The sequence below is a fragment of the Globicephala melas genome, chromosome 3 (assembly GCF_963455315.2).
Source record: "Globicephala melas chromosome 3, mGloMel1.2, whole genome shotgun sequence".
NCBI classification, from domain to species: Eukaryota; Metazoa; Chordata; class Mammalia; order Artiodactyla; family Delphinidae; genus Globicephala; species Globicephala melas.
In genome coordinates this window covers 111,488,230-111,512,187 of record NC_083316.1, presented here as the reverse complement: position 1 = coordinate 111,512,187, position 23,958 = coordinate 111,488,230, and the positions used below count along the sequence as shown (strand labels likewise).

General features: G+C 53.9%; 1 protein-coding gene and 1 long non-coding RNA gene across 15 annotated transcripts in view; one reads left to right on the top strand and one right to left on the bottom strand.

Annotated features, from left to right (window-relative positions):
- Positions 1–23,958, bottom strand: part of JADE2 (jade family PHD finger 2) — a 51,627-nt gene that overhangs the window by 27,156 nt on the left and 513 nt on the right. For 2 of the 14 annotated variants that reach the window (XM_060296228.2, XM_060296226.2), the window contains exons 1-4: positions 22,521–22,775; positions 13,629–13,686; positions 11,419–11,507; positions 513–670 (exon numbers count right to left, since the gene is read on the bottom strand). In XM_060296228.2, coding sequence (XP_060152211.1) covers positions 513–670; positions 11,419–11,507; positions 13,629–13,686 — 305 coding nt within the window. In that variant the 5' untranslated portion in view covers positions 22,521–22,775. Of the gene's footprint in view, positions 1–512; positions 671–11,418; positions 11,508–13,628; positions 13,687–14,055; positions 14,189–18,646; positions 18,832–18,925; positions 19,085–22,046; positions 22,428–22,520; positions 22,780–22,817; positions 23,129–23,958 lie in introns of those variants that run through there. The other 12 variants (XM_030869597.3, XM_030869599.3, XM_060296224.2 and 9 more) reach the window with 12 other exon arrangements.
- LOC138842624 (uncharacterized) lies at positions 21,110–22,516 on the top strand. Its single transcript, XR_011377334.1, has 4 exons — positions 21,110–21,267; positions 21,390–21,564; positions 21,781–21,860; positions 22,098–22,516. It is a non-coding gene; the product is annotated as an uncharacterized lncRNA (long non-coding RNA).

Below are 23,958 nucleotides of genomic sequence, written 5' to 3'. Positions count from 1 at the left end.
AAAGGCTGAAGAAGTCAAGAGCGTGGCTTATCCCTATCTCAAGGACTAGTTGAAAACCTGGAGACTTCCCTGAGAAGATCCTCTGGTGGGACCCAGTCTGGATCGACGTCAAGCTAACCCACGGCCAGTTTTCACTGAGTGCTCATGTGTGCCAGGTCCTGTGTCCAGGACCTGCCATGCATCGTTTCTCTACATCATCTCGACCACTGCATGGGGCAGGTGCTATTGTTATCCCTCCCATTTTACACACAAGGAAACTGACACCCAGGGAGATTACATTTCTGGCCCAAGGTCGTACTGAATATGACTGGCAATTTGAACCCAGGCTGTCTGGCTCCAGAGCTGAGCCCAAGCTCAAACCCTTGGCCTGCAGTATTTCTGGAACACTGCAGTGTTTTTTAGGGCAAAAGAATCTAAGAATAGAGACACACTAGAAAGGAATCCCTTGACTGGTCCTAGCCTCCCCTTCATCCCCTGCCTACGGCCCCCCCGGCCTGGGCTTCCCGGCTCACCTCACCACGGGCTCTGGAATGGCCTCTGCCCCCGCAGGCACCTGCACACCTTTCTCCCATTCCTGTCGCCATGGGTCTGCCAGGATATAGTAGTCATCCGGGCTGAGCTGGTATGAGTCTGGAATCTTCATGGCTGTGATCAAGTCTGTCCGGAAAACCTGTGGGGAGCAAAGGTGGAGAGAGAATGGCTTCAGATTGCCTCAGTGTGACCTGCTTCACAGGCCAGGGCAGGAAAAGGCAAATGCAGAAAGCCCACTCACTCAAAAATAAGAAGATGGCACAAAAGTACTAAGTACAAGAATGCATCTTCTCTGAACCCAGCACACAGAAGATCTTCAATAAATGCATTGGACTGAATTTATGTGCTCTGACCTGCTCAAGGACAGAATATGACTGATGGACGGTAGTGGACCTCAGAGAGAAGAGGAAAGACTTGCCGAGAAAAGCAAACACAGTGAGGAAGCATCAGATGGCAGAAAGGCGTCTGTGAATGCAATACTGCCGTGAAGTAACTGTTCAGAAATTTCTGCTGAAGATCCAAAGTTATGTTTGCTGTTGCTACCACAGTCACTAGCGTCAAAGAGTCCAGGCGACTACGTGCCAGGGCCTCATGCAGATAGCTGAGGGAGAGCCCAGGGTTTGGGGCAGCCCAGAGAATAGCCTCTCATGGGTCAGGGTCTCCATGGTCTCTCAAGAACAAGGATATCGTGATGGCCTCTATGGGAAAAAAAAACTCAAGAAGAGTGGATATATGTATATGTGTAACTGGTTCACTTTGCTGTACACCTGAAACTGACATAACATTGTAAATCGGCTCTACTCCAATAAAAATTAAAAAAAAAAAAAAAAAAAAAGAACAAGGATACCATGAGCCCTGCTCGGTGGGAGCTCTGAAGTACCATTCTCTGTTTGTGATGGGGTAGGAGGAGTGTGTTGAATTCCTTCTCAATCAAGCCCATCCGAATTCCCTCAGGGCCAGGCCGTGACTGGACGCACCCTCATGCTTTGGTTTTCTTTTGAGCACCTGCTCACTCGGGGGGAAACAGCTCTTCCCACATTCTGTCTGTTGCCCCCACCCCAGAGCAACCTCCAAGGCAAGCCTCAGTGGCACTGGCAGTGCCTCACCTGCCCTGGCTGCTCGGCCTCACTGGGTCCTCCACAAAGGGCTGCTGTAGGACCTGGTGGCAGCACTGGACACTGTGTGACTTGCTTTGGTACCAACTTTCCCAGTGATCATCACATGAGAATCACAAGTTAAAGGAGAGTTCACAGTGTGGAGAGAAGAGAAACCACTTCAAGGAGTCCTCCAGGCCTCAGACCCAGCTCCGAGCCCACTCCCCTCCCCGGAAGAATCAGTATCCACTGGCCTTCCAGAGGCTCGTGACAAGCCATTCAGTGGTAATCTCTGCCTGCGGGAGGCCCCACCCGCTGGCTGTGTGTCTCACTTGAATCTAGGGCTGTAACCACAAGGAAACAACTGAAATGGGCACACCAAGGGGGCTCAAGGCAGCATCTTGCAGAAAACTAATTAATGTCTGCATCTAGCTAGAGAGGGCCCTGGCTTGCAAAAGGTCAAGTTTCTTGAAGACTCTATTTGCCAATATAACTTAACTGTTAAGGCTAACACCCTAACATTTAATTAGGGTGCCAGTGTGAAAAAATTAAAATGAGATTACGATTAAATGCTAATTAAACAGAAGATGAAATGTGCAAAGATTTCACAGCCCTGATAATTTGCATATCTTATTAGCAAGTAGCAAGACGGCTGATAGAAAAACACAAACTCAGGTACTGGGTGCTTCTGTGGTATCCTTCGGCACCTCCCTTTGCTGGCTGGGGCTGGGTTATTGCCCTCTGGGACCCAGTATAGGACCTGGTGGGGGTAAACTGAACCCACAGTGGACTGGTGACTGTCTCAAAGTTCTCCCAACCCTGGCAAGCCACGTGGTACGACATCTAATGCCCTGTTGCTCTGATGCCAAAAGGAACCGCCCAACAGTGAAAGCCTGTCATCTTGCACCGGAAATCAACCGTCCAAGAGCCAAGTGCCACTGTGTGCCCCTCCAAAAAGGCACAGGTGAGCTTGAAACCTCTTGCTGTTCCCTGATCCTGGGCTGTAGTTTAAACGTCACCCCTGAGGGATCACCCTGATCACCCTGGCTCAGGGCCGCCAACCACCCGACAGGGCCACTTTCCAGCCCATCATTCTGCCTCATGTCTCAGTACTTATACTCCTGAACATTAACTGGTGTATGCATGTTGCTTGCTTCTTGTCATCTCTCCTGCCACACCTGTCCTATTCTCTGCAACATTCTCAATGCCTGGCAGGGTGACTGGCACATAGTAGGTGCTCAATAAATAGTGACGGAGTGGATGATTAAATGAATGCATGAATAAAAGGGCCCTTCTGGGCCCCCAGCTGGCTCCTTGGCAATGCTTTTTGAACCCCCATGAACAGGTGATACACACCATGGATATATCCAGAGCTGAAATAACCCAAGCACGTGGACTGAATGGAGCAAGAGGCAGCCCTAGTCTGTAAGGCACAGACAGAGTGCCAAGCCACACCAGCAGGGGGAGAGGTGGCCCTGACCTAGGAACAGGCTTGGCATTGAGAACTCAAGAGCTGGAAGGGATCCCGTGCTCAATTCTGTCAGGGAGATTCAAGAGAGAGAGAGAGAGAGAGAGAGAGAGAGAGAGAGAGAAAAAAGAGTTCAGTCCCAAGAGAGTTGCAAGTTTCATCTGCGGTCATTCAGGCAGCAGGGGGCAGACTGGTTACCTGTGGCCCTTTTGGGCAGAGGACTGATGGAAGCACAGGAAGGGCAGCACCATCTTAATGGTACCAGTCAACACTTAAAGAGCACTGTGTGCCCAGTGCCAGTCTCATGGCTGTTCTTGAATTATTAGTCCCTACACCAGCTCTGTGAGGTGGGTGCTACCATTATCCCTATTTTACAGTTGAGAAACCCGGGACTCAGGTTAGTTTAATAACCTACACAAGGTCCTTCATGTTGGAAGTGGCAAAGGAACCCAGATAGACAACACCGGAGCCATTCAGCACCCCTGCACAACCCCAGCCCCTCTTGGCCACCTGCTCATTGCCAATGCCCTCGAGTTAACCCTAAGCCAAATCAAGTGGTTTCCCCAAGGGCTGGAATATGCAAATCAGACAGTGACCTTCGCAAGTTCCAAGTTCTCCAGTGGCTTTCTACTGTCTTCCCACTGCCCTCAGGCTGAGCTGCAGAGTCTACCAGGCCCCATGGCCACAAGGATGCACAGGTAGTCTCCCTCCCAAGTACTTTTCACCCTTGGCACATGAGAGGACCCTGCTGGGACAGTCTTCTCCCTGCCAAAGTGGGGGCAGCCTGTTTCACGCTTAGGGTATTAGTCCAGCTCACATGTGCTCTGGGAAGCCTTCCCTGATGCCAGGCTGAGTTCTGGGCTCCTCTGAACTTCCACAGCCCCTGTACTGGAATCTCCTCGTCTCTTGCTACAGCAGTGCACGCAGGGCCTGACACATGCTAGGTGCTAACTAAGGCTGAACTACTCAAGAGCCTCCCATGGATCTGCTACCACCTTTCCGGGTAGCTGCCCAAGGCTACAGCTCGGTCCTCTGTACCTTCCAAAGGAACCCCTGTACATTCATACAAAACCTGTCCACAAATACAGCAACCCAAACATCTTTCTGTTTTGAACTGCCAAAGGATAGGCTTAAAAAAAGGCTCGATTATTCTCCTAAAATGCCTCTGAATTATTTATGAAAACTAAATAAGGAATAAAATGGACACTGATGAACTGGAGGCCTTGCCACCGCAAGGAAGTTGGAAGCTGGAAAACAAGCAATTTTCTAAGAATGTGAATGTTTACTATTTTTCCCTTTTGGCAGAAATTGACAAATTGTCTTTAGGGGTCTGCTGCCTAGCAACCAAGTTCTGCTGAGCTGCTTGGGAGATGTTAATTGTAGCTTCTTCAAACAGTATGAAGAACGTTTAAAGGTCTACAACTCTAATCTAGTAACCAATGTGAGTGCCAGAGGTGCCAACGCAGCTCTGAAGGGAGCTGAAGACCCTGCTCTGCCCAGATGCGGGGAAACTGCACGTGGCTTGCCCTCTAGTTCCTTTTCCCAAGACTGAAGACCACAAGCATTGAAAAGTCTATGGAGGCTTTCTGTACCTACTTCCCCAGAAGAACCAAAAACGGGCTATGCCAGAAAGCATGTCATGTCTGGAGTCTGACATGATGTCCCAAAGCAAATAAAGACAATGACAACAGGCAACTTTCACTCTGCTATGCTAAGAGTTTCTGTACATGATCACAAGATTTATGAATGTTATTTGAACATTTCATCCTGGGACCTTAGTTTCTGCTTCCTTTTCTCAAGGGTGAAGTATTATATCATAGTGTATTTCAGACCAAGAGGCACGAGGGGAAGTTCAGTCACTTAAGGAAAAGCTCCAACACCTATCATAATTACAGAATATGATTATTTGTGTAATTATTTGCTTAATGTCCATCTCCTCTAATAATCAAGCTGAGAGAGGCAGAGACTGCACGTGTCGTGCTTATCATTGTGCCTGTTTGCGGCACAGCGCCTGGCACATAGCAGGTACTCAAGAAATGCTTGTGGAACAAGTGAGTAAGTGAATGCACCCCAGGATTGGTCTGAAGTATGACTGAACTCTGAAACTTCCTGTCCTGTCCTCCTAGCAGGGAGAGTGCAGACAGAGGTCTGGCCCAAAGGATTCTTCCAGGTGGAACTCAGGAACTGGTCTTGGTCACTGTCCCAAAGCCAATGAAAATGGCTTTGGCCTGGACTGCCTCTCCTTGACTCTGTCCACATCAAAAGTCCCAATGCAAAGCTAGGAGTGCCCCCTCTCTCTAATCTCCCAAAGGATGTTTCACAGTCTGTCCTGAAAGAGCCAAGTAAAATTACTACCGGTACCTCATTTGAAATCACAGTTTTTTTCTGAGCACCTCATCTCATTAGAAAGAACAGTTAATAGTGAAAAGTGATTGCCCTGTTATAGTATGCCAGGTGCTGTGCTAAATGCTATATATATACAATCTCACCCAATTCATATTACTCCCACTTTACAGATGTGGAGAACAAGACTCAGAGAGGTTAAACCACTTGCCTAAGGTCTGCACTGTCCTTTAACCAATGTAATGCTGCCTGCAAACCAGTCAGCTATTTCTTCTTTTAAAAAAAATCTCTTTCTTGGGCTGGAAACTGATAAAGAGTATCTCAGCCAAGAGCATACTTAGATACTTAAAATTAGGCCTACATTCCAGAGAAGGGCTCTGGAAATAGCCTCCCAGTCCCATTCAAGCTACCACTAGGCTAATTTGGTCAGACATTTACACACACACACACACACACACACACTCAACATCTTTCTCTTTCACAAGGATAACAGCACTTCCTGCTCTTAAAGAGAATTTATTACACACATTTCTTTTGCAAGACAAGTCCCAGAGGCCAGGAGGCCTTTCCAGTTGGCGGGAGCAGCAATGTTTCTAACTATACGAGAAGTGGATTCTGCCCCCCACCCCAGAGGAAGGCAGTGGGAGGCTCAGAGAGCAGGCGCTTAGCCCAGAGGAAGGGCTCCCCTCACTGCCTGCCTGCTTCCCAGGGTAGCAGAGGAACTGTTGGCTAGAAACACCGCTCAAAACCACAGGGGCAAGCAAAAAACTTTTTTTTTTCCGGAGCCTCCTGTTTTACTTCTCAAGTTTGGGAGCATTTTGCTACAACATAGGCCATCATTGTTTTAATATAAAATATGTTATTTCAAACATTTGGGTAACACCTCTGGCTCCTCCAAGAAGGCACCTTTATTTATCCTGTGGCTTTGCACCCCAGCACAATCTGGTCACCCTTGCCTTCACCCAGGGAGGAAGAGGCCCATTTTCAAAAGCAATGGGTCAAGCAGATGTACTGCATTCTCACTCTCCACTCGCTGCCTTTCCTAGGGAAGGCCATCCTTATAGAGGAACTTTCACAGACCCTGGGTCAGGAAGACACTCCACTGGTGGCAGAGGCTGTTCACAGGGTCACCTCCTTCTCCTGGGCCCTGTCCCAGGGGTGAAAGGCTGAGCACTGGTGAAGGGCCCCTGTGGACCTGCAGAGAAGCCCCATTCTCTCATCTAGGGGTATATACAGTTTGTCACCAGGGCCTAAAAAAGAGGCCAGCTCCTGCCCACCCGGCTCTGGGACCATCCAGGCTTCCATCCCAGGGAGGCCAGCTTCACTTCCACTCACGTCTGGGATCTCCCCCACCCTCAGGCTCCGCAGGCCTCAGGGCAGGACAGTCACATCTACAGAACAGTAACTGCAGGGCAGAGCTCTATAGATGATGACCCTGAGGCTCAGAGAGAAACTATTACTTGCCCAAGGTCACAGAGCTCCTTAGTGGCAAAGCGGCCACACCTCTCATAACGGACACTTTCCTGTATAGCACCTGCATCCTGCTAACAGTCAGAGGACAAGCTCCCCAGGGATAGGGCCTGCATTTTCTGTGCCCCCTAGCACTAGGCTGGGCCTAGTAGGTGCTCTCAAGTGTCTGCTGAGTTTAATCACTATCACTAGTCCTAGGGTCCTAAGGACCTATGTCCCCGCCCACTGGCTGACTTCTGGGGACTCTGACTTCCTGAAAACACAGCTTTCAGCTTTCTACCTCAAGACAGCCTGCCTAGGGGAAACCCTCGCTTCTCAGACTGCCCCTCCATCTGCCTCTCTGCCCCAGGCCTGAGGAAGATACAGCTTCAAACAGCAGCCTCCAAACCACAGGATGGCCTCCGGGTCTCTTCTCAAACTGCCCTTCCCACCTATGCCAGGCAGAGGGCTTGGCAGAAACCTTCAGTCCCCTGGCTGCTTTGGGAGAAGGGGTGAGCTGCGGGATGCTCCCACCCACACTCCCAGCCTTTGTTTAGGTCACGGACCCAGGCTGGAAGGCCTTCCCTTCCTCCCTCAACTTCCAGGGAGGACCAAGCCAGAAACTCCTGTCTTAGCAGATCAGGGGAAAAGGTCTGTGGCAGTAGCCCTTATTTATTTATTTTTTTAAAAATATCTTTATTGCAGTATAATTGCTTTACAATGTTGCATTCGTTTCTGCTGTACAACAAAGTGAATCAGCTATATGTACACATGTATCCCCATATCCTCTCCCTCTTGAGCCTCCCTCCCACCCTCCCTATCCCACCCCTCTAGGTGGTCACAAAGCACGGAGCTGATCTCCCTGTGCTATGCGGCTGCTTCCCACTAGCTATCCGTTTTACGTTTGGTAGTGTATATATGTCCATGCCACTCTCTCACTTCGTCCCAGCTTCCCCTTCCCCCGCTGTGTCAAGTCCGTTCTCTACGTCTGCGTCTTTATTCCTACCCTATGGCAGTAGTTCTTAAGCCTGGCTTCCAGCAGGAGGGCTTTTAAAAAGTACAGGTACCTGGGGCCCTACTCCAGAACATTTAAGTCAGAATTCTTGGGAATGATAAGGGTTGGGGGTCTGAAATTGGTATTTAAAAAAATAATCTCTGGTCTGTGAGCTCTGTAAGGCTCTCACAGATACGACCCACTAAGTGATGTTCATGCTATTTGGTGAGACAGGCCAGGCCAGAAAGCCAAGGCCTCAGCACGGTTTATGCACTAAGATCACCTCCCCAACCAGGCTAATCCCTTCCTCCCCTTCAGGACTAGCCTGGCCGACTTAAGCCCCGAGGGACAGATCTCAGCTTTGTTGGGATCCCGCTGGCAGGCAGAGCAGAGGAAGGCAGCAGCCTGTGTGCTTGGGGTCAGCCCCACCTTTCCCCTCCACTGCCAAACGGGATCCTGGGGCCAACTTCAGACTTAGTGTACTCCCACCAAAAATCCTAACCCAGCCTCCCAGGAATCCCAGGGCCTGTTCTTTCAGCCCCCAGTACTGAGGCCTGCAGTCCCCTTTCACTCAGGATGAGGGAGGCCACCCACTGGTTAAGGGCCAGAAGGGAAGCTGGGCCTCAAGGCTTTGGCCCTGTCCAGGGTCCTGACTCCTGGTCAGATCACTTTGTTCCAGCCTGGGGCACCTCCCTCTGGTGTATAGCGTGCTCCTTGATCCGCACCCTCAGAGTGCACAGGTCATTTCAGGGGCAGCCCTGCCAGTGTCGCCTAAACCCAACCCCAGCTCTTTCCATAGCTGGTGGCTTCTCTACGTGCCAGTGCTGCTGCTATGCCAAATACTCCTAATCCTCGAATCGCCACCCATCAATGTCCACCTTCACAGATGAGCAGACGAAGTAAACCATGGGTCCCGTGGCTCTGCAGCCACCATGAAGGGACTCCTGCGCCACACACGTCAACTTGCAAGCATTGAGGCTGGGAACTTGGGCCAGACTGGGAGCAGACCGTGTGAGCAGCCTGAAAACGACCCCACCGGCTTCTTACTCTGGGGACTGAGCAGAAGGGACTCCAGATGCCCTTTCACCAGGTGTCCGTAGCCCTCGGCCCCCAGCTCCAGCAGATTATAAAGGCCTTTCTCTCCAGCCCATGCACAGAAAGAGAAGGGACAGCCCAGTGAAGAGATTTACTGCAAACGTTATCTGCCGCCAAATCCTCGCTTTCATCTCCGCCTTCTCATGAGCCAAATAATTTGGAAGCTTTCATTGATGGTTTCCTCTCTGCCCCACGATAACTTGGAATTTATGCCGGCTATGGCTCAGCCTCCTCACTTAGGGGACGAGGGAAACCTCGCAGGCTGCTCTCCAGCCTGCTGTGGGAGGAAAAGCCTGTCCTTGGCGACAGTTCAAGGCGGGGAAGACTTCCTCAGCTCGCCTGGAGCCTAAGACTTGAGGGCGGGTGTCTCCAGTCAGGCCTCAGAGCCCCCTGCAGAGGCTCCTGGGTTTGAACCCAGGGCCGTGCATGGCCAGTCCCCAGCATGGCTGGGGATCAACACCCTTGCAATGGTTTGACTCTATTTTTAGGTGGGGAAAGGTTCAAAGGCCCTGCGCTGGAAAACCCAAGAGGCAGGGGAATTTTCAGCCCCATGCAAATCACCCTTTCCCCTCAGCCTTTGCCTGACACCTGTTTCCCCCCAGCCTGCCTGCCTATCCCCGGTGTAGATGGCAGCACTGCCCCAGGGATCTCCGCCCTGAGAGGAGGCCCTGCCTCCCACTGGGGCTAGAAGGGGGAGTCAGGGGAAGGGATTAAGCCAGCCCCAGGGCCTCCCCAGAACTTCCCCTCTTTTCTCCAATCTGAATAGCCCCTGAAAGCAGGGGGCAGGTGGGATTCTGAGAGGCAGGTTCCTCAGCTCCCAAACAGGCAGAACAATTCCTGCCTTCCAGGACCAGGAAGGCACAAAAGATGGCTATTGTTTTACTAATCCAACCCTAGTAGTAATTGGGAGCCCCTGCAGCTCTCAAGATGGGGGTGGGGGCAGACGGGTGGAGGGGTGGTCCCAGGGACTCCCAGGGCCCTAGCACACTCTGCATCCTACTTCCCAGTGCACATGAGCACATGCCTTCCTCCCACTGAGCAGGGCTAGACCAGGAGGTGCCAAGAGCCTCAAGAACAGCATCCTCCCATGCCCACCTCACCCCCTGCTTTCATTCCAGTTCTGACTGCATTCCTGGAGATATTTCCTTCCATCTCCACCACTCCCCTATAGGGCCAAGGGAGGATACTAGGTTGGGGGATGGGAATGGGAGGTTTCAGGTCTCAAAGGTGTCCCCACCCCCAGCCCCACAAAAGGAGAGCCCCAGGGTAGGCCAGCTCCCGGAGGAGGCGGGGAGTCCTTTTTCAAATGCAAGGTTTTTCGGAAGACCCCCTCTAGGGACTGGCTAATGATAGCAGCTCCAGGATGGCCCCTGCAGTGAGGGAGGGGAGAGGAGGTTGCCAGGCTCAGAACAAAGATATCCTCCCTCAACCCGGGCCAAGTGCTCTGCCCCAGAACTCTAAGCCTTCCCACCCTTGGCGTGGTTGGCCCCAAGAACCTCACATCTTGGCTGTATAACCTTAGGATCCTCAATTTCCTTATTATAACAAGAGGGTTAAAAAAGTAGTGTCTAGCCCAGTGCCTGGCTACTCTGTGGGCTGCAGACAATCTCTCTGTTAAGGGTCAGATTCAAAAGCAACCCCCTTCTTGGGTACTCAATGCTCTGGCAGCCTCATTTGTGCCAAGGGTCTCTTCTGTGCCCAGTGCCACGCATTAAAGACCTAAGAGGGAGCGATGAGGCTCTAGGATGCAATTTTTCAGGGGCTGCAGAGGCAGGATCGCATGTCCATTTGTCTACCCACCCCCAAAGCTCTTCTCCACAGCTCCAGAGGCCATAAGTACCTCTACCTGTCCCAAGAAACAGCGTCAAAGTAAGGAAGGCTTAAAGGGCAGATGCATGTGAAATGGGCATAATAAGGAGTGAATGACCTAACTGGATGACTTTGAGGACTCCACCCTTCATCCCTACATCAGCAAATCCTGTCACCCTTGGCTCAACCTCCAGAATGTCCCAGATCCTACTGTTTCTTACTCTACTGCCATCACTCAGCTCTAAGCCACCATCATTTCTCTCCTGGACCACTGCCAAAGAATCCTCCCCACTCCCACCCTTGCCCCTCATATTCCCTTCTCCTCACAGCAGCCAGTGGGACCTTTCATTAGAACAGCAGACTATATAATTACCCTGCTTATGATCCTTGAAAGGCTTCTCCTCTCACTCAGATCAATAGGAACATCTTTACAACAACCTACAAGGTTATGAGAACTGGCTCCCCCACCCCTTCCTCCCATCCACTCTACTCAGCCATACTGGTCTTGTTCTGCAATGACTGCACCCTCTGCCAGGAATCCTCTCCACCCCATATACCTGCACTTCCCCCATACATCCCTCCCTCTCCTTTCCACCTCTGTTTCATCTTTCTCCAGGATACCTGTCACTACCCACCTCTGAGGGTTTCTTTTCGTTCTGCCGGGGCCAGCCTGATTTGGTGCTGCTGGGCAGTTTGGAGCATCTTGATGCAGATGTAGCGTGACCTGCAGAGAGAGCACAGCCCATGAGGGGCCCCTGGAAGGCCAGGAACACCACCCACCCACGTCCAAGGAAAGGAGGTCTGTCAGGAAAGCTCTGGCTTGAATGTTCAGGAGGCGGAGACCTCTGTGAGCACCTGGTGGACTGTCCCTGCTCTGGGCCTTTCCAACAATGAATGGGGACATGATGCCTCCTCTACCCACCAGCCAGAAGACGCCTGGGAGGTGAAAGGCAGTTTGGACAAGGACTCAGTATGAGCTTCCTGTGTGATCCATGGCAAATCCCTTGCCCTCTCTGGTCCTCTGCTTCCTCCTTGGTGAAGGAGGCTATAATAAGCCTTCTGTGGCCACTCTCCACCCCCACTGCTGATTAGACACTCTGGGATGATGCCCAGTGGGTATGCAGAGGCGAGACAAGGTAGTGGGAAGATTGCTGCTCTGAAGTAGACCCACAGACTAACCTGGAGCCCTGGCTCAGCCGCTTACTAGCTCCTCACCCTGGACGAATGACTTAGTCTCTCTGAGCCTCAGCTTGCTTTTCTATAAAATGGGGGCAGAGAATAACTATCTTCAAAGAGTTGTTGTGAGAATTAAATGATATCATGCCTGTAAAGTCTTGGCACGGTCCCTGGCACACAGCGCTGCCTTGATTAAGATTACCTATTACATCACTAGGGTCTAGAGGCCCTCTCTGGACTACACTCAGGTTGGCCCCCACTCCTACGGGTCAAAGGAGCAGCAGCTACGGATGGGTAGTGGTGGGGACTGGTGAAAAGGGAGGATGCCTCAGCCTGGCCCAACTCCAATGCAGAAACAGGGCTCAGCTGCCCAGATGCTCTCCCTTGCGGGCGCCTGGCCCTGAAGGGTTCCTTTGCCTGAAATAAAGTTAGAAGCAGAGGATGCAGTTCTTCTTGGCTCTACTGAAACAGGCCACAGGCAGCGTGACTGCAGCCACAAAGGGCCGGACGCTGTGATCTACTGCTGCAGGGAGGAACAGCGGGCCAGGTCAGACACCAGAGCCAAGCTGAGTAAACAGACCCCAAAGGACACTGAGTGAAACCTGGAGGGAGAGAAGGGGCTGGGACCTGATTTCTCATTCTGGTGCATGTGTCCTCAGGCTCCGGGGGATTAGAGAACTCCGGGAGCTCTAAGGGGCCTTGGAGATCTCCCCAGTCCCAGTTGCTCACCACGTACGTGAACAAACTAAGGTCTACAATTGCAGGGCTCCAGGCCTGGCCTCCCTGGCAGCGCAGGCTCTTCCTCAGCCTGGGCTTTCACCAGAGGACACCGCTAAGTGGGATCTTCCTGGCAGAGTGTCTCTCCTACACAGGGCAGAATGGAACTCTTTACTCCGACTGGCTCATGCAGGCCCAGGTTCTTAGGGCATCTAAGAAGAGCTGCCTTCTAGTACCAGAAAAAAGCCCTCACCTGACACAAACCTCCCTTTTCGCCTCCGTATTTCAGAAGGGGCTCCCTAAGCCCCATTTTCTCTGTAACAGTGCCCCCCCCATATCCAGGGCTGGCACACCCAGCCCCCACACAAGTCTACCCTGAGGTTCTGTTGCCAAGATCCCAGGAAGGTCAGACTCCTTCATTAATTTTTTCCGCAAATATTTACTGATCACCTATTATGTGCCCGATCTAGCTGGATACAGCAGTCAGCAAGACATGACTCCTCTTATCAAGGAGCTTACCTTAATAAGGAAATGATACTTGGTTAGGAAATGATACTTATCAGGTCACTATAATGAAGAGTGACAGGTTTTTTATCTGTTGTGTGGACACTTCTACAGGGCCCTGACTCAACGGCAGGGCCAGAGGGAGAGGGGTGTGTTCCTAGCAGCCAAGAACAGCACAGGCAAAGGCCCAGAGGGGAGTTGATCTGTTCCAACCAGAGCAAAACACATGGGGCTGAGAGCTAGAGGGTAAAGGGGAGTAGAGTAAAGAGGACAGCAAGGCCCTGGAGGCCATAGTGGTGTGGGGATTTTCTTAGGAGCAGAGGGACCTGGCCTGATTTATGCTTTCATCAACATTGAGACCATGGGGCAGTGTCCCCCGATCTGGGCCTGTGGGCCTGATAATTATGCAAACACTTTCCCGGTAGGAGCCCCAGATGGAAGGCCTTACTGTCGGTGGTGTCAGAGTTGTCGCTGCTGATGGAGTATTTTCGCCTCTTCTCTTCCATCTGCAATGAAAGGCAGGCCCCATTATACTCACAGGCGGCTTGGGAAATCCTCAGTCTCTCAGAAAATTGCCCAATAACCTTCCTCCCCACACTCACCCCACTGCAGAGAAAGACTGAGAACAAGGTGGTGCCCTAGCCTTCTCCTCATCAGCCTCGCCCTCCCCCCGCCCACCTACATGGGCCCTGGGGCTGGGAGAGGGGGCGGCATCTCCCACCTCCTAAGCCCAGAGCCTCAGACAACAGAGAGTCTGGTCAAAGACGAGGGAGGGCAAGGGGGGTCAGCAGCCCCAGAATGAACAGAGACCAGGACCTGCCCACTGCCAGCTTCCACTCAAGGAAACTCAGGCCCACCGAAGAATCCACTCTCACCTGCAAGTTACAAGTGGTACCCTGCTGGGTGCTGAGGAGGGAGGGCACAGGAAACAAGACTGACTCTTCCAGGAGGATCAGGTTATCGGAGTTGAGGGACAAGCCAGTCCAGACAGCACTGAGGGCACATACTGAGAGCGGCAGCCAGAGGGGTGTGGAAATGGGGTGGGGGCAGGGAGGCTGCAAGCTGGGTCCCTGAGCCACACCAGGCCCAGGGTGAATGGGCTGGGCTGGGCTGCCCTCCCTCCCCTCAATGTCCTTCTGCAGATAAAAGAAAAAACCAACTTTCTCTCCACTACAGTATTTAACTTCGAGGTAGGAAGGGCAGCTCTTCCATACTGAGCTCTTTCCCCTACCCGTGCTATCTCAGGTCCTAACAACCTGCGGAGCTGTGAGCTATTAGCTTCTTTTACAGAGGAGGCTCAGTGCCTTGTCCTGCTAGTAACTGGCTGAACTGGGATTTGAATCCACGTGGTCTGATCCCTGAGCCCACACTGAGCTGCCTTTGTGCTCTTGTCAGCTCCTGCCTCTTGGAAGTGCTTTCCCACCCACTATTTCCTCTAATCCTGCAGAGTCCTGGGTGGCAGAGCCTGCTCTTATCCCCTCTTGGAGGGGAGCACACTGAGTGGCTTGTTAACCTGCCCCGGGTCTCACAGCTAGTCAGTGGCCGAGTCCTAACGTGAGAAGAGACCTGAGGCTCAGGGCCCAGAGTGCTTTCCACCGTGTTCCTGTCAGTCTAGACCCTGGGCTGCCTCACTGTCCACAGCAAAGGACAAGGAGCCAGTGTCAGTAGGGAAAAAGCCCCGCTGCCCGTCCCAGCTGCAGGCCAGCCAGGCTCCCCACCCCCACTCGGAATCCCATTTGCCACCTGCTGTCATCCCAAGTCTGCTCATGCCCAAGCCTGGGGGTCACCTTATTTGACTGTGGCCCTGCAGAGACCAGGGAGCATTGGCTCTCTAAGGTGGGGTGTGACTACTCAGAACTCTGAGCTATTCAGAAGTACCCTCCTGCCTCATACTTGACCTTAGCCAGGAGCTCCTCTCCACCCCTGTGTCCCCAGTAGCAGGATCAGGATGACAGGAAGGTTCACTAGCACTGCTTGCTGCCCAGCTCCAAAGGTGCAGGCAAAGTGCTCTCTAGAGAGTGTGGGGGTATGGAGGGATGCCTGGTGGTAGCATGGACGCCAAGGAGGCAGGAACAAGAGCTAAAACTGCTAAGCACCCATCGCTTGGGGAGGGGGTGCGTCCTGGTACACAGGGAGCTCACTGAGGCCTCAGAACAGCCCTTTGGTGCTGGTGGGCCTGATGGCTGCTTCCCTTTTGCAGCTGAGGAAAATGAAGCTCAGAGGTTAAGTGACTTACTTGCCCAAGATCACAGTGCTCGTCAGAGGTCTGACTCAGGAGACCATGTTCTTGACCTTTAGGCTACCCTGCCTCTGTGCAGCAGAGTGCAAGCAGCCCAGTGGCTCAGGTCATACACTGAATGGGGCAATAATGCTCCACCGCCCACAGCTGCCCATCCTTGCTATCCTCCGGGGTCTGAGTGTGATGAGGTGACTTTAACAGAACTCTTGACTCTAGCCTACATCTTGCCAACCCAGCCCTTTCACAGGTAGAGCAGGAGCAGGGGGAGAGGTGCTCTAAGTGCACCCACCTGTTTTCTCCTGCAATCCTCTACATGAATTGCATTGCTCTTCATTTCCAGAAAAGGGGCACTTGCAAGCCAGGCTCTCTCATAGCATATAAAGCAGGAGCACTGGATTCAGGGAGGCCAAGTTCAAATCCTACCTGCACCCCTCACTAGACCAGGGACCTTGGAAAAGACACACCTCCCAAAGGACACAAACTGGATCTGGAATTTTACATAAATCTCCTGAACTTAAAATGTTGGCAACTGATTCAGATTTTTAAAACACGTTGAGAGGGCCAAACTAAACACATCTGTGGGCCAGAATCAGCTGGTGAGTAAATGAGAGCAGTATAAAGCCCTTAGCACGGTGGCTGGCACTCCGTATGAGTGCTGGTTCTTAATTCCACAGCGGACTCGGGCCAGGTGGACAGTCCTCCTAACCAGTGCCCACCTGAAGGCCTCCTCAGCGAGGCAGTGAGCCTGTACAGTAAGCAAGGTCCCCTACAACAGGACCTCTTGACTGCCAATGACCTTCTCACTGCCTAGGACCAGAGTGCCCCGTCGGCGTGCAGACCTGCACCCACCCTCAGCCAGCCGCCCGTCCAACCTGCCCTCCGTGAAACACCCCAGAGTCCTCCTTAGCAGGGTGTTATTAAGGGAGCAGATTCTGCGGTGGCTTAACTGGAATAATAACTAGGCTTCAGCGGGAAACCACTGCTTTGCTTCCTTCCTTTCAACCAAGTCTGTTCCAAAGGCCTCCCTGCCTCAGGTGAGCCTCTACTGTCAGTGGTTAATGAAGCCCCAGATGAGGCCTGGGCTCCCCCTGCGGCATAGCCTTTTGCCCCATGAAGGCCCTCTCCAACCCAGCAAAGGAGACAGGGAGGACTCTTTTACCAAAGCTGAAACCCAGGGCTATACATGCAGGTGGGGGATGGGAGTGCCAAGACACGGTCTTGGCCTCTGGTTCTCCTTTTCCACTGCCTCCCCCAACCTCTCCCAAAGCAAGGTCTGCTCTGGGAAAATACCTCAGGGTCACAAGGCACTTGCTTTTAGGGGCAGAAAGTGCTCCTGAAATCTTACCTACAGAGAAGACTCTGGGAAAGAAAGTGTCCCCGTTTCCTGCCATTGCCACCAGTGCACTTGCACTCCCACACCATCCCCAGCACGGAGACACACACGGCTCTCCTTCGGGTCCCCTCTTTGAGTTCCCTCAATGAGCAGCAGCCCACAGCCTCCTCCGCCCCACCGCCAACGCTTGCAAGTCCAGTGGGCGCTCCCTCCAGGATACAGTGAGAATCCACCCACATTTCCCCTATCTCTACTGCTACCATACTGGTCCAAGCCAGTCTCATCTCTTGCGGGACTCCTCATTCATCTTCCAACTTCCGCTATGGCTCCCTCATAATCCAAGATCCACACAGCAGCCACAATGATTTTCAAAAAGCATAAATCAGGTCATGTCATGCCCTATTTAAAATCTTTCAAAGGTTTCCTGCTGCTCAAAGGGCAAAACTCAAGCTTCTGACCATAAGACCCTACGTGATCTTACCCCTGCCTACCACATACTGACCACCGCCCCCATCCCCACCACTTCCCAGCCAAACTGGCCTCCTTTCATTTCCCGAAACAAACCAAACAGTCCATGAGTCAAGACCTGTGCACAGGTGTGCTCTCTGCCTGGAATGGTCTACGCAGCCTAGGCACGTCTGACTTTTCATCCTTCAAGTTTCGGCTTAAACGTCACAGAGGTCTATGCCAGCTGCCTTATCTACAGAAAGCCCACCACCCAATCAGTCAGCTTCTTCAGAGCACCCATCACAATTTGTGTTTGTTGAGCTACTTGTTGAATGTCCTTCTCCTTGGGAATATACGTTCCACGAGAGTAAAAAGCGCAACTGTTTGGATCCCTGCTGGCGCCCCGGCACATAACAGGGACTTGGTACACATGGAGTGCCGAGTGTGTTCTTGTCGCCTCCCTCTAGAAGTGTGGGACCACACAGCCCAGCTGGCCTGCTCGCAGCTTGCGGGAGCAAACACCCCAGCCCAAGATTTCGTCCCGTTTGCATAGCCCGCCTTCCCTGTCTTAACCTCACACATTTTCCAGGAGGCTGTATTTGGTTGGGCTCCTGGCTAACGATCAATGTCAACTCAGTAATAGGGCAGCAATTTGGTGGTAGATGTTTTCTTGGCAACACTAGCCATTGGTCTTAGTGGGGGCCTCGGGTCTGGACTTGAAACACCAATGCCCAACGCCCGCCCCCTTTTAAAGACCTCTCCACAAATAAACTCAAACACCCTGGGCCTCCATTAACGCCCTTCCAGCTGACCCTGGAAACAGTGGGCCTTTCAGGCCTGCTACTGCAGCAGCTCCCTAGGCAGTTAAAACACCCCAACCTGGCCTCTGGCCTCTCCTCTCTGGGGGCCACCAGGCCTACCCAGCTTGCCACCATACACAGCAGGATTTCGTCTTCCTCCTTAAAAAAAGGGGGGTGGGGAGGCTTTCAAGCAGGCAATTTACCATTCCAGACACAATCTTCCGAAGAGAAACAAAAACTCTCCCTGTCTGAGGCAGACCACTAAGGCGTGTATGTAATAAGATGCTAATACAATTTAATCATATTTCGGCTGGAAAACCTGTCCTCAGAGCCTGCTTGTGTCGGGAAGGCCAGACATTCAGAAAACAAGAGCTGCACACTCTTAAACCATTTTAAACGGGGGTCAGAGCCCCACTCTTTCCTATCTCTCATTAACTTTGATGCCTTCTCAGGGACAGTAACTGCCATGACAAAAATGATTTGGTACACACAGATGCTCAAACTTACTTCTCCAATCACGGGGGAGCCTAACCCTCCTCCAACACCCATCATTGCCCACCTGCAATTCCAAGTGTCCCAGGGGGCACCCAGCTCCCCTAGAACACACTGTCCACACCCACCCTCCAGACCCAGTTCTGGGGACATACCAAGGGGATCCTGGGAGACAGAAAGGGGCTTTGTCTACTTTGTCCTTCAGCACCTTCGCACCCTACCCTCCACCTCAGAGAGGGCAAAGCTCAGTCCACTCGCTCCCATGGATGGCTGCCCATTGGCAACTGCAGGGTCCTTCTGATCCCTTCTTCAGAGAAGGGAGCTGGCTCTCTGGCCTAGCCTAAAGGGGAGAGATCAAAGGTCAGCTGCATTTGGGTCCTATCCAGGTTATTCATAATAACAGTAAGAATGGCTAATACTAATCAAGTGCTTACCACAGGCCTGGCTTTGTGCATAGTCTTCTTTGTGCAATATATCGCTTAATCCACACACCCACCATGAGGCAGGTACTGTTATTAACCCCAATTGCAGATGAAGAAACTGAGGCACTGAGCAATTAAAACAGCTGGTGACTGCAAAGCTAGCATTCAAACCTAGACTGTCTGGCTCCAAATAGCGCACCTTGCCCCCCTCCCCCCCCAGGGGGTACAGTGTACAGGGCACAGACCTACAACTCCCAGGTATGGCTGGGGTATTCCAGATTCCTATAGGTTTTCTGAGAATCTTCCTGGGTTCCTCATCTTTTTTTTTTTTGGTTTTTTGCCATACGCGGGCCTCTCACTGTTGTGGCCTCTCCCGTTGCGGAGCACAGGCTCCGGACGCGCAGCCTCAGCGGCCATGGCTCACGGGCCTAGCTGCTCCGCTGCATGTGGGATCTTCCCGGACCGGGTCACGAACCCGTGTCCCCTGCATCGGCAGGCGGACTCTCAACCACTGCGCCACCAGGGAAGCCCCTGGGTTCCTCATCTTTGAGACACATAGTGAGGGTCCTATGTGGAGGACAGGGCAAGCAAGGGGTACCCCCCCTCCTCATAACTCTGACTTGGCCTCCCCTTGGAGAACCTAAAGGGAAAACTGTGAGGCCCACGAAGAGCCTGCTGGATGAGCTGTTAAGAATTTGGACTGGAAGCCTCTGACTTGGGTCTTGGGTATAAGACAAGTACCTCCCTGTTAACTGGAACACTGATTAACCAGAATACCTTGCCCCCAACCTTGAGGATGTGGAAATCAGTGTCAAAAGCCTAATCTCATGATTCTGGAAGGACTTGGGGGCTGGGGACCAGCAGTCCCACCTCACCTGTCAACGAAAGCTAAGTGGAGATTTCTGACAGCCTCTTGGATCAGTGTTATTGGCTGTTTAGCCAGGCAATTTAGGGAAAGGAAAAGCCTGTTGGATGGGAAATGTTCTGGACACATTTGCTGCATCCCGAGCCCAAACAACTCTATCCTTAAACACTTCAACTCCAAAAGTGCTGGGGAGACCCTTGGCTAAACAATTTCAAAACCAACATTCACTGCAAGTCTTGCTGCCTGGGGCGAGGACTTCCCTCGGTGAGGCATTTGCTGTGGAACCAAATGCTTTTCCACTCTAAACAACAGCCAACAGCACTTGGGACAACTGAGAGGCCTCCAGATCAAACAAACATCCCTTTTTTCCCCTACCATGCAAACTTTCTCAATAAATTATTCGCCCACTTCGGATCAAAGACTGTTTTTGCAGCCTGTGACCTAAAAAGCAAATAGCATCTCTTAAACATAAAAGCCCTCCTCCCTGCCTGGGTCGGCTTTATTACTCATTCCTTCCTCTTACAGTTACTCTGTTGTTATTTTCCTTCCCTTCTTGTTAGATCACTTTGCGAGTCCCAACCCGCCTGAGGAAGATGGGATGGGAGGGATGGTGCCTTCACTTGGGGCCCTAAGGTGGGAGAAGAAGTCAGGGTAGGGGACAAGCCAGCACCCTGGGAACCCAGGAGACAGGGCCAGGCCTGGTTGGCAGCTCCCTGCCCAGCTCTTCTGCCAAATGTCCTACTGGGAATTTTACCAGTGAAGGGAGGGAGTTAATGCCACCCTGGCAGGAGGGGCCAGGCAGCCCTACCACCACCCAGATCCAGCACTCAGTTTGCAAACATACGTTAAAGGGACATCCTCACAGCTTGTCTGGACTCAAAGCTCAGGGCTCCTCCCCCTTGCAACAAAGGCAAGGTGGCAGGTCAGTCGTGCCCACTCAGCTCCTCAGCTCGGAGTGCAAACATGACGCCTCCTGATGACACCCTACAAACTCAGACCCTATATGAAACTTTGTGTCTTGGAATCCCTCAGTAGATGGGGGCGGCGGGGGTGGGGGTGGGGTAAAGGAGTGGGAGAGAATGTTAAGCGCGGGGCAAGGTTTGGGAGTCTGCAGAGACCAGAGGCGCCGGATCCTTCCTGCCCTTGGCACCGAGAAAAGGGAAACACAGTCCTTCACGTTCCCAGTAGCCCAGGGCAGGAGATCTGCGTTCAAGGTGCTAAGGAAAAATGTCCCGGCTGGCAGCAAAGGTTAAGGGGATTGGGAGGGGGTGGCGCGCGCCTCCAGCCTGCCCCTAAAGGCAGTCCGGGGGACAGCAGGCTGGAGGCGCGCCGGCGTGATTCTGACCGCGGGAGCCGGGAGGAGGAGCCGGAGGTGGCTGCGGGGGGCTCCGGCCCAGTCGAAGGAAGGGCAAGAAGCGGTTCGGGCCGGGGGTGGCGCCGGGAGGTGGCCTTGGCCCCCGGGGCTGGAGAAAGGGCTTAGGCGTAGCGGGTGAGGGCGGCCGAGCCCCTTGGGGGGTGGCAGCTGTGTGTGTGGGGATGGTGTGTGTGTAGGAAGGGTGGGTGTCCTGGGCCTCTAGAAGCTATAGCGAAGGCTTCCTGCTCGTCTCGCAGACATTCCCCTTTTCTGACATTAAAGCTACGAGTCATCAAGCTGACCCCCTCTCATCCCTTGGCCTGAAGAAGAGGGTGTCTCAGGGCCCAGGGATAAGCGGGAATGGACCGGAGGGAGCCACAAGTCTGCACCCAGGCGGGGAGGAGGCGGGCAGGAGCGGCTCCGCAGGCGCAGGCGAGTGGGTGGGAAGGAGGGAGGGAGAGAGGGGAGAGAGAGGAAGGAGGTGAGGCCGGGAAGATGCCTCTGCCGGGGGCGGGGCCGGGGATCCGGGAGAGGGACTGCAGCGGTGCTTGGTGGGGGCGGGGGCTGCAATGTCACTCATGTGGGAGTCAGGTGTGTAAGTCCCAGGCTCGGGCCGCCGCTTGCCTACATCTTCCCGGTACTACCCAGGGCTCAGGGGTGGAGGCGGACGGCAGGGGACTGCAGAACCGTCCCCAGAGCGGGACGCGAACCGGCAGACTTGGAAGAAGGTAAACAAGGGCCACGCCCCCTGCCGTCGCCCCGCGGGCGCGCACCCGCCGCTCCGGCCGCCGCCGGTACATTTCCACTCCCAGCGCTTCTCCCCCGCTGGACTCCCGCGCAGCCCTGGAGGGGGGGCTGCCCCCGACCCCCAGCCCGCGCCCCCCGCGCTGGGGCTGCGCACCCTCCATACTCACCTGGAAAGGGTATCCCCCGCCCCTCCAAAAAACTGTGCTTAATTTGTGCAGAGCCTCCGCGTCCGGGAGCTGAGCATGCTGCCCCCGCGTGCAGAGCCCGCGTGCACCCAGCCCGGAGAGGGGGCGACAGGGCGGAGGCGGTGGCCCCCGGAAGGTGTCTGGGACCGGACCGGCTGCACGTGAGCCCAGCGCAGGGTCATGTGCACCGGCTCAGCCCGGTTCGGCGCCCGGACGTGCTGCGTATCAACAAAATAAACTCGGGGAGACAGGAGGGCAGATAGCCCCGGGTCCTCCGAACCCACGTCCCTGGCCGCGCGACCTCCTCTCCGCACAGGTCTCCCGCCGCAGCCCCTCCGCCCTGCCAGAGCCCGCGGGGCAAGTTGCAGCCCCGGCGCGCCCCCGCCCGCCCGCGCCCCCTCCCCGGCCCGGGGGCGCTTTGCCGCAGTCATTAATAAAGAAGGTCGCCAAGCTCACCCTTCCAAAAGTTGTTGTTGCATGCGCCCCTCTCAGCCTCCCCGCAATGTACTCTTTAAAACACGACTGACCAACATGCGCAATCTCTCTCCCCTGTGCTGTGCATCGGCACCCCCCCCCCCCGCGCGCTGGCTTCCTAGAACAAGCAGCCAGCAGGAGAGAGAGGGAGCGAGCGAGCAAGAGAGAGAGAGAGAGAGAGAGCGCGCGAGGGAGCGAGGAGCGCTGGAGATCTGTTGCAAAAACACAAAATAACGCCGTGGAGATGCGCAGGGCCAGTCGCCGGGGGCCGGATCTTACCTTGCTCCGCGGTGCCCTTCCGAGGGCCGCTACCCCCGGCTACGCGCCGCGGCTGGGGCCGGCGTGGGAAGGATGCTCCTGAAACCCGGAGCTCCTGGGGCCGGCGCGGGCGGGCGGGGGGCGCGCATCCATCCGGGGTCGTGGCGAGGGAGGCGGCCGGGCCCGTGGGGTCCCCGGCACCGCACCCGGCCGGGGACTGTCAGCCCGCCAGACCTAAGCCCTTGCCGCTAGGAGTGGGTGCAAAGTAACTCCATGGACGCTTCTAACCCCCCCCCCCAAATAGCCTCCAACTGCGATGGCCGCGGTCGGCACCATTCACCAACCCCCCTGTGTATGTTTCTGTTTCTTTTTAAACCAAGACTTCCTTGTGATCTCTTTAGAAAAAAAAAAAATGTGTTGGGGTGGGGGTGGGGTGGGGGCGGGCGGGAGGAGCGAGGGAGGGGGAGTAGCCACTTTTTTCTTATTCACTCGGATTTCCACTCCTGACACCCCCCGCCTCGCCCCTCCACCCCCCCGCCCAGTTGTTTGGCTTCAGCTGCGGGTTCAGGTAGCGTTGCAGGCCTCCGGGGGGAGGGTACCCTGCCGGACCGCCCTCTTGCCTGCACCTCGGGCCTGGACTCCCCACGGGCTCTGGGGCGCCCCCAGCCCGCCCTGTCCCCAGGGCCGGGCCCAAGCGGCGGCTGCGCCCGTGCAAGTCCCATCAGGTCTGCTCACACTTCACACACTCACACACATACCCCGCCCCTCCACTCTCTCACTCACACTTTCTGCTCACACCCCGCCCCCTTCGCGCCCCAGACCCGGGCGGCGCCCCCCGCAACCTTAAAAAAAAAAAAAAAAAGCAAGCTTATACTTAAAAAAATCTTTTGGCGCCATATTAATGACGTACTTAAAATTTGCCATTTCTCCCTGCGTCAAAAAGACGTTTCTTTGCAAATAACAGCCTGAAGGCGACACTCGCGGAGGGAACGAGGTTTGCACTGAGCACCCCGCCTCCCGGGGTTCCAGCGCTGGAAGACCCTCGCTCTAGGCCCTGATCCTGAATCGCTGGTTTTAAAATGCGAAACGAATAAATCGCGTGGCGTTTCGCAGCGCCAGAAGTGAGCAGAAAGTGCTGGCAGGAGCGGAGGGGAGGGGCGCG